We start from the raw sequence: 10,280 nt of genomic DNA, 5'->3' as shown, positions 1-10,280 counted from the left end.
TAACTGAGTAGCTTCTCTGTGCGCAGCCGCTTAGCTCGTGTCCACTGTTGGTTTGCAATGTAACGCGTTTAAGGGACATCTGTAAATTGTAGCTACAGAATACAGCCCGTGTTACTCTCTCCCCTCTATACTGTAGGTATCTGCATGCATATCGGTCACTCGCTGCACCACCCACCACAACAACATTTTTAACCGGTGGGTCTCATACCTGACGGCTGAGATGATCCCATCCGCGACGTAATTTGCCAAATTAATATGTGCTCTGGCAAATTTCTAGCGTCTCTTTCGATGAGAAAACGACACCGCTGGACGAAATACTACTAGCTACAAACAACAGCAAGGTAACGTGAACAGTTTCCAGTCATTAGCTTCATAGTTTGTGTTGAAATAGCATTTGTTTTTAGCTCATAGTTAAAAAACGATGCTGCGTCAGCTACTTGTATGTTATTAGCTTGACATCCTTAAGCTGTAGGCTGCACTAAACAACATGTCCTGTGTGCTTTTTTATGCGTTGTTGTGTTTGTTTTCGCTTTGGCGTTTCCCCCTAACTCAAGGCGTTGTCTGATGATTTGAGGCGGTGAAAGTGTTGTTTTTTGGGGGGAAGAAGGATTCATATTATTGGCTACCGGACACTTAATATACTGTACTTCTGGGCGATATGACAGCATGTCAAACACCGTTTTGACACTTTTAATGGTTGTTGTTATGACAGAGAGCTGCACATCATAACATAGCGGGAAAGTGTTGTCATATTAAACACATTATTGCCATGTGCCATTAGCTTTTAACCTAGCCTAATATGAGTTTGGAGAAGCAGCTTTACAACAAGACAACTGAAAATATATTGACCCTTTAAAGACTGATGAGCTTGATGAATGATCTTCATTAAATTCACGGGCTTAGACAGCTCATATCAAATCAATTTATGTAGACTTACTAAATTGAAAGTATCTTAACATGTCCTTGTCCAGGATGTTGACATTCTTATAAGTTACCAGGCTTCAGTTATAGTAGAGGAATGAAACATGTAGGGCTGACACAACGTGGACTTCACTCACTCTTAATTGAATACAAGTTAATGGGTTTACTGTAGTGAACAGGTAAACATGTTTTAATCTGTCTTCAACACTGGGCTCAGTGCTCAGGTACTGTACATAACCAGAACCATTTATTACTTCATGCATTTGCTGCTATACAGACTGGACCATACTTAATTTCATATTCACAGTTTATTGCATATTAAATTGTCCGTCTTTTGGTCGGATTTTTGCAAGACGTGTATTAACTGTACCATAAAAACACCAACAGTAGTGGTTTGTGTTGCCATTAATATTTTCTTAATAGCTTTAAAAAGACAACCATGACACCATATTCCTGCTGCTCATACACAGTATCGGATATCACCTTATGGATCTATTCTTTCTTTCCACACCCCATGAGAACTGGATGACCTATATTCACGCCTGTTTGACTGTGTTTTCTCCTTGTTTAACAGCTGAGTAGTATGCTGGACGTGGGGAAGTGGCCAGTGTTTGCACTGCTTCCTCCTGAGGAACTACGGCTTATCCGACAGGCTTGTGTCTTTGGCAGTGCTGCAAATGAAGCCCTCTATGTCACAGTTAACGATGAGGTAACGCATGTGCTTTAAGCAACACTGCTTTAATCCTCTTGACATGAAGTTGTATTGCAAGACTTGATAGACCTAATTTTCCCTTATGACAATATTGGTTTGGTTATTATCTTATGTTGGGAAGTGGGTCGAAAAATGCTGGAAGCCTCTCACTCTCCGGTTCATACAGGTGCAGTTTCAGGCACAGGGATAAGCAGATAGAATGAGACTATCTTTAGCCATATGGGCCTAATACCCGAGCAAGCTCCATTTTTATCCTGTGGAAAGGTGCGCTGCATGCCTCGTCTTTCTGCTCTTGCTCAGTTGTTTGTCCCTGGGGCCCAAACAGTTTTCAGCAGTCAAGTGCAGCAAAAAATAAATAAAATAATTGTACTTAAAGTTGTGGTGAAATTACATTGAGTGTATCCTGAGAGCACAGTTTTTACTTTATTTGATTTTATACAGCTTGCAAACTATTTGGAAATCAGACAATTACAGCATATCTATAAACATAATGGCTCAAAAGATTACAGATGGGTTGCAGCAGTAGACCAATATTGCTCAGTAAGATCAGTAAGTTCATTGACAGAAAAGTCATTGCCAAAACATCCAATTAGAAGAGGTTATCTTAAACTCTGGGAAATTGAGACTTTTTTCACTATTTTTTTTCACAGTGAAATGAATTTTTAAACTTTTAACTTTCCCATTATTAAAGTCATGAATGTTAATATTACTTAGTCATCTTTAGGGATGGATATGATAGGCACTCTTATCAATACTCCAGTTCTTTATTGATACTCTTATTGGTTCTTGGCATTACAAATATATATATATATATATATATAGTATATTGTTTTAACATTATTTAAAAAAAGAATAAATCCAAAACAGGAGTAGAATATATTTATAGTTTAAATAGAACAATGTAACCTGTATAGGGCAGCAACAGCAATATTTATACCAGCATGACAATATAAACTCAATGATATATTCCTGGAAATTAATATGTTAATAATAATAATAACAATGATAATGATTGTAGTAATAATAATAATGATAAAAATAATAAAATACTTATAATAATCCTGACATCAACACACTGAGTGACATTCAGAAATGTATGTAAGATAAAAATGCACCAAATCATATTTTTAGATCCACTAACCTCACTTAGTTATTTCAAGTACCAATAAAATAACCAAACTTTAAAAAAGCCCCACTCTCTTAAAGTTTTAGAACCTATTCCAATCTGAACCATCCCAAGATCATCCATAATCCCCAGTATGTTTTCTCACCAAATATTTTGTGTTTACTCGTGAATAGGTATATATAGGTAAACATCAGAATGAGGCATTAGTATCAGTACCATTTTCAACAGTGTGTTTTGGTCTTTGCAGGTCTTTGCCTTGGGCACCAATTGTAGTGGTTGTTTAGGGCTCGGAGACCTTCAAAGCACTATCGAGCCACGCAGAATTGATGTGCTGTGTGGAAAGAAGATTGTGTCCCTAAGCTATGGAACAGGACCACATGTGGTTGTCGCTACTTCAGGTAATCGAGTTCAGAAAATATCCCATTTGTCCTCGAGGGGGAATTTCCTCAGAAGACATCAGAATGATATCACAGACACAAACAAAATGATATGAACTAAAATAGGATGTAGAGCTGTAGTTAAAGTGTGTTTCCCTACAGAAAGTTGCCCTCTTGGTATTTATTGGTAAACTAGTAGCACAAAATCACATCAAAAGGTAGACAGACTGCATTTATTGTAACCCTTAAAGGCCCAGTGTAGAAAGGTGTATAGAAATAAATGTTATTTATTAATATACTGTAAAAGTTTCAGTTTAGATTCTCACACTCTATTTTCTTTTTGCTATTCTCTCTTTATAAGCAGCTGTTTTTCATAACTGACATTTAAACAAACCGTACCCTGTGATATCTAATAAAAGCAGCGCTGAGCCTAAGCTGTAAATCATGTGAGGTCCACTTCTTCTTATCTGTTTATAAAACATTAACTACTGAGACAACATAAATGAGAGTTTACCTGCTACTGTGTAGATGGAGAGGTGTTTGCTTGGGGCCACAATGGCTACAGCCAACTTGGCAATGGGACCACCAACCACGGACTCACCCCTGCCCTGGTGTCCACCAATCTCCTTAGCAAGAGAGTAACAGAAGTGGCCTGTGGCTCACACCATACTATTGCCCTCACAAATGATGGAGAGGTAATCCATCTTCACTATTTCATCTCTTAACTGCTGTCTGCTTCATCTGGGTGTTTCTTTGGACCGTTAACATATATATGTATCTCTGTATTCAGGTGTATGCATGGGGTTACAATAACTCTGGCCAAGTCGGTTCAGGGTCTACTGCCAACCAGCCGACGCCACGCCGGGTCAGCAGCTGCCTGCAGAACAAAGTGGTGGTCAACATAGCCTGTGGTCAGCTCTGCTCTATGGCTGTGCTGGACAATGGAGAGGTAATAGCTGACATCAACCTGCAGATGTGTAACATGAATAAATAAATCAGTGCCCCCTCAGAAGGCCAAAAATCTGACTCTCAGCAGCTTTTTAGTTCTTTTTAAGTGAGTTGGGTAATGCAAAGTTGTATCACAGCAAAGTAGGACATTTATGTAACACGCAGTTAATATAAAAATGTCACATCACTATGTGCTGATTTTCACCCACATGCATCTAAAAGTTGCATCAATTCATGTTCCCTTTTGTAGATCTATGGTTGGGGCTACAACTGCAATGGCCAGTTAGGTTTGGGCAACAATGGAAATCAGCAGACCCCATGCAGGATTGCTGCTCTCCAAGGTGTCAACATCATCCAGGTAATAGCCTAGCGAAGGATGAATCTCATAAAGCTTTGTTTGTAATGATGTATTCTGGTTATCTGTATTCTTATTATACTATTTTCTCCATATACAGGTTGCTTGTGGATATGCACATACATTGGCACTTACAGATGAGGGGTTTGTTTACGCCTGGGGAGCCAACTCATATGGGCAGTTGGGAACAGGCAATAAGAGTAACCAAGCTCTTCCCACCCTAATAAACACAGACAAGGAGAGGTTAGTACTTTGACTCTAACCCCAGTCTTAATTAGCTGAGACACCTCTCGGCTGCCACATCAGGTCACAAAAGGGCAGCATGACAAGGTCCTGAGAGATGAAGACTTTTCATTCATAGAGTAATATGAGATCGTTTGACATAGTGGTTCAAATGCAGTTGTAGAATTTCCCGAGCATCAAGACTTATTCTAGTGAAGTATTTCTATAAAAAACACAGTGGAAATCTACTTTTATTTGTCCATCATCTTGGCCTGTTCATTAGCTGTATTATACATTAAAACATAGAGTCTATGTAAAACATTTATGCATAAGTTGTAGGTTGAGGTCTGGATTCTGCTTTCATCACAGGATAGTGGAGGTGGCTGCATGTCACACCAGCCACACATCTGCTGCCAAGACCCAGAGCGGCCAGGTTCTCATGTGGGGTCAGTGTCGAGGTCAGGCTGTGGCCAGCCCCCACCTCACCCATTTCAGCAGCACGGATGACGTGTTTGCCTGCTTCGCCACACCAGCAGTCACGTGGCACCTCCTCTCAGTAGGTAAGAGACACTTGATACATATCTGTGTTTCATAGGAACTAATTCCAACAGGCTGAATAAGAAATAAACAGGAAACTCTGTTTACTGACTGATCTCATTTGAACTCAAACAGACAAGTATAAACATGTCCCTGTAGGATTTCCATTCTTTGGAAATGCTCCAATTTGTGAAGTGAACGACATCCCTCTGAATAATTTGTTTGTAAACTAATACAGCACTGAAATCATCTGCGCTCTCACAAGTGCGGTGTCTAATCTGTGTAGTCTGGAGGGTCTAAACGCATAATTTTTAAATCATTTTTAATTGCCATGTCTGGGATTTTGACTTTTAGGAAAAGTAGTGTGTAATATTGTGTTTACAACATTGTACTATAGCTTAAAACAAGAGTAAAAATCAGGAAATGATGAAGAAATGCATAACCTAACAAGTTACAAGTTAGGTCATGTTTACAGGACTGTAAACTAGACATCACTTAGCACTTACCCAGTTACAAAGTCAGGCCTTATTAGACATTAATCATATTGTTTATATTCTCTCTATAAAAAACTAAACAAACTGTTTTTTTCTGTCTTTATGCCAGATGGCGATGACTACCTGACTGTTGCTCAGTCTTTGAAGAAGGAGTTTGACAGTCCAGAGATTTCAGACCTGAAGTTCTTGGTTGATGGAAAGTGTATATATGTTCACAAAGCCCTGCTAAAAATCAGGTACAGAAAACCCACACCCTGAACTCCTGTTCCTTTTTTTATTATGATTATTTAGCAAATAGGCATAAATCACAAATGTTAAGCTAAATAATGCAATTATGATTATTTTCTCGCCTTCAGTTTTTACAACTTAATATATACTTGTCCCTGTTTATTCTTTTTAGTGCAGTGTGCTCCTTGAAAAATGAACCACAAACACCATCAAATAACATGACATTATGAGTAACTGGTAGATGTTTTAGCTGAATTTACTCACACACAATAATTCATTTTATGTCAAGAATATACTTCCTAGTTTACTGTGGTCTTTATAAAAATCAAGACCACAGTAAAAAAATAACTGCTTTATTACTGATGTTACGGTGTAGATAATAATCCTTGAGGTTTTTCTCTCTGATGTTGTGGCTACAGCACTACTTTCTCGATGGCTCTGATTATATGTGTTTTGTATTTAAGATGGGTTCGCTGTCTTTCTCAATAGAGCAGTCTACTTCTCCATTCTAACTTTCATTTTGCACACATAAGTGCATTTTTCACATTCAGAGGCTGCGTGCATGATCTCAATGATCGCAATGAACATGCTTGCTTATACAGCACTGGGATTGTCAGGGGAACAGGAACACACTTTGATGTTGCAAAATTGTGCGTTTGTTAATTACAGTAACAGAAAACTAAGAATTGTGCAACCCTAATGACACACTGAGCTGTTTTTCTCTGTGATAATGAATTAAACATATACCCAATGTATGCTCTTCCCGTAATCCTATATATAAACTCCATCTGTGAGACAGTGTTGCCTTGTCTTTCCTGTTAATGTCATTGGTGAAGCAAAGACAGATCTATTGTTTCCCGTTTTTCTTTTTATAACCTCGCTTGAACACAGAGTATCTGCATTCCAGTCCTTTGCTCTTTTGCACTGTCAGTAGGAAGGAGCCAGACTGTCTGCAACGTCAACCTTTAGTGCACACGCTCACACGAATATGCAACAGCGCAAAACGCCTGCTTTGCCAAGATCCCATGCAAATGATACGTTTGAGATGCACTTAGAGAATGAAGACTCGGTTGTTTGTTCGACCGTGTCCTGAGAAGATATTACATAGAGGCAGTGTTTTGAGCCAGTAGAGATAAGCGTTTAGGGAAATTTGGAAAATATGGTTAACAGTATTTGTAATTCAGAGGCTGTAAGAAACAAACACAGGAAATATAATGGAAGTGTATTATAGCATGCATTGGCATTCTTTTAACATCATGTCATGTGAGTAGCATCCCCCTGTTCTTTCCTCTCCAGGTGTGAACATTTCCGTGCACTTCTGAATGAAACAGATGAAGACACCATAGAAACCCATCAGTTCTCATATCTGGTGTACAGAGCCTTTCTGGAGTACCTCTACACAGACACTATTAACTTACCACCAGAGGACGCTATTGGTAAGCCCAGCCATGCACTTCAGTCTTTATACATTTGAGTACATTAGATAACATTGAAACAAGTCAGATCAGAAATCCTAAACACACTTATCTGTATGTTGTCCTTATGTGACGCAGGGTTACTCGACCTGGCTACGTTTTACAGAGAGACTAGGCTGAAGAGGCTGTGCCAGGAAACAATCAAGAGAGGCATCTCTGAGGAGAACGCCATCACTCTGCTGTCTGCTGCTGTCAAGTATGAGGCACGGGTAAGCTTATAGCCCCTGACACACAATCAAACACCATGCTGGTGAGGGGCTCTCAGTAGCTAGTTAGTTGTAGTCATTAGCACTGACCAGACAGCCCTCTTCATTTTTAGGACCTGGAGGAGTTCTGCTTCAAGTTTTGCGTCAACCACCTAACAGCTGTCACGCAGACCCAGGCCTTTGCAGAAATGGACCACGAGCTGCTCAAGAACTTCATTAGTAAAGCCAGTCGCTACGGGGCTTTCAAAAACTGACTAGAGCGACCTCATAGAGATGGAGTCAACACGATGAGCTTTAAAGTCTCAGAGGTCCTGGGAGTCGACCCTAGACCCAAGTAAACACCAGGATGATCAGCTCTTCAGAGCCTCGTTGCTGGGGATGTAAACACCGGAGAGGCAAATGGTTTAAGATTTCACTCTGTAACTGATGCTTCTGTGTGACGTTCTAAATCTAGCCTAAACACGACAGATGCTTGAGACGTAAATATTGGGTTGAACTACTCATCTATAGTCCCAAGCAAACTGTGCAGAGGCTGAACAGAAAGATGTGCAACAGTGATTATCTTACTGTTTAATTTTTATAACTGACACTATGTTCAACTGCCTCATAGATACAACCAGCTATTGGAGGCAGGATAGCTGAAAATGCTGTATACTAAAACAAAGTCTATTGCAATGTAAGGGTTTGGCATTCAGGTATAAATAATTCTCATCACACCTACCTGTGTCAGTGAAGTGAAAACAAAAAAATCAAATTGCATTTAGTAATTTAGTATAATATGTCTGATCAGTAGTGACAGGAAGTGATCAGCAATAAACAATATTCACATTGTGCTGCTTTCTTTGAAGCCTTGATTCTCAAACTTTCAGGATTGAGAAGTAGTGTTAAATGAGGAGTAAAATTGCAAGCTGTTCCTCTGTATTAGAGAAGTGCAACTTAATGACACCTTTTTTTTTTAATTGAACTTTTATAGTTTGTAAATGATAATATATCAGTTGTCTCTCAGTCATAGTTGAACTTTGCCAGTTAACTGCATATGCGCATTTTATAAGGTAGTTATTCACCTTTGCCATCCAAACTTGTGGTTACTGTTTAATGTACTGACTAACATTTGCACAGTTCTGCTGCAGACAGTGGCTTTGGTCTATGTCTGCATACTGAAAGAAAATGTGCATCCAGACCTAAGTCATACTTTATGAGAGAAAAGGACATCCTAATGCATGTTTACTTGTGTTCAGATTAAACCTCTGTGCAGCTGGAAACAGTGTCTGACTTAAATAAGCATATTGGTTCCTGTGTACCCTGGCTGTGATGTTACAGAATAGATGCAGCTGATTCTACAGTTGGGTTTCCTTGCAATTTGGTATGTTTACAAAAGTTTGGCTGTTTTTTTTTGTTTCGTTTTTTATCGTTAATATGTTTTGCAGCATACTTCTCCTTTTTATTACAAGTGTTTCTTTATATCTTTCCCCTGATAGCACTTTTTGGTAATGAAACTGTGCTAGCCTAGTCTAATTGCAGACCTCCTGTGTTGAATATGACCCCCAAGTCTCATAAAGGACCACACAGTCTTTAAATGTAGTTAGTAGATATTTCCACATTAGATTTCTAAATCTGTCTGAATAGAATTTAACAAAATGCTTTTGCATTAACAAGCCAATTATTGTATTTTTTGGAACATTTTGATAATTAATAAAAAAACTGCCTGTGTTCACATTTTGTATGGAAAATGCTGTGAGATGCTTCTGATAACATTTGACAATCTAAAATGTAATAAAATGAAAAACTAAATAGTATGATGTATGTTGGTGTGTTGTGTGTTGGTCTGACATACATGTATACACAATGTAAAAATACTGAAAGCAATCTTCAGTCCATACAGCAGCATAACATTTTTTGGAACATTTGCAAAACACATCTGCTAAGAAAACTGTTTTAACAGCAGTTTGAAGTATCAGGGGGGAAGTTTGTTGTGCTCGCTTGTTCGTGAACATGCCTAGCTGTGCTTAACGATTGCTCAGCATCTACTGTAGCATTTTCACACGTTTCTTAGTTTGTGACCCACTGCAGATGCAGAGGATTTCACACCAGTCCTACTCAGTGATCAAGTGCGTAAATAGTTTGCATAACAACAATTTAAGTTTGCATAATAACTTCACTGTTAACCTGCTGTTGTCATCAGGTCAATTTTGACTTGTGATGACAACAAGCTTTACCTCAAAAAAGAGGTATCATTTGATTTAAATAAGGCCTATTGAACATAATTTCCAAAAATATGTGTAAAACTGGTGGTAGTAAATTGGAGTGAAGTTGGCTAATTTAAAATTCTTAACACAGGATTGAGTCATAATTTATACCTTTTGGTTTATAAACAGTCAAACCACACCAGGTCAGTTCTGAAAGTTATAAAACACCAGGAGGGTTACGATGATGTAATTCACAGTACACAATTTATAAAAGAAAGACTCATATTTAAAAGTTTTCTAGTGCTATGTAATGTATTATTGTGATAATATTATTATGTTTTTAATTTAATGTAACTAATTTAACTAAAACTAGTATTGTCATTCATTATTGCAAGGAAGTGAAGGAAATGATTTGAACATGTGTTCCATGTAATGTAATCTGACTCTTAATAGTCCTCGTAATAGTCATGATTTCACAGTCTTCCTGCTAGGG

General features: G+C 38.4%; 1 protein-coding gene across 1 annotated transcript; it reads left to right on the top strand.

The window, feature by feature from the left end:
- The first annotated feature begins 335 nt into the window (after nt 1-335).
- rcbtb2 (regulator of chromosome condensation (RCC1) and BTB (POZ) domain containing protein 2) lies at nt 336-9,691 on the top strand. The gene is made up of 12 exons (XM_062419136.1): nt 336-341; nt 1,496-1,630; nt 3,007-3,157; nt 3,665-3,831; nt 3,927-4,085; nt 4,335-4,442; nt 4,540-4,682; nt 5,031-5,221; nt 5,802-5,928; nt 7,217-7,356; nt 7,474-7,604; nt 7,715-9,691. Exons 2-12 carry the CDS (start codon nt 1,505-1,507, stop codon nt 7,853-7,855), a joined length of 1,584 nt encoding a protein of 527 aa, XP_062275120.1. The 5' UTR covers nt 336-341; nt 1,496-1,504; the 3' UTR covers nt 7,856-9,691.
- Nucleotides 9,692-10,280: the final 589 nt, after the last annotated feature.

This window comes from Scomber scombrus, chromosome 5, assembly GCF_963691925.1.
Source record: "Scomber scombrus chromosome 5, fScoSco1.1, whole genome shotgun sequence".
NCBI classification, from domain to species: Eukaryota; Metazoa; Chordata; class Actinopteri; order Scombriformes; family Scombridae; genus Scomber; species Scomber scombrus.
The sequence above is the reverse complement of the archived record's forward strand: the minus strand, read 5'-3'. Positions and strand labels throughout refer to the sequence as shown.

What these genes read in the sequence shown, in the direction of transcription:
- rcbtb2 (XM_062419136.1), top strand. Translation starts at nt 1,505, where the DNA reads ATGCTGGACGTGGGGAAGTGGCCAGTGTTTGCACTGCTTCCTCCTGAG. An exon ending in ATGTCACAGTTAACGATGAG is followed by an intron (nt 1,631 to 3,006) that starts GTAACGCATGTG and finishes TGGTCTTTGCAG; the next exon opens with GTCTTTGCCTTGGGCACCAA. An exon ending in AAAGCCCTGCTAAAAATCAG is followed by an intron (nt 5,929 to 7,216) that starts GTACAGAAAACC and finishes TTTCCTCTCCAG; the next exon opens with GTGTGAACATTTCCGTGCAC.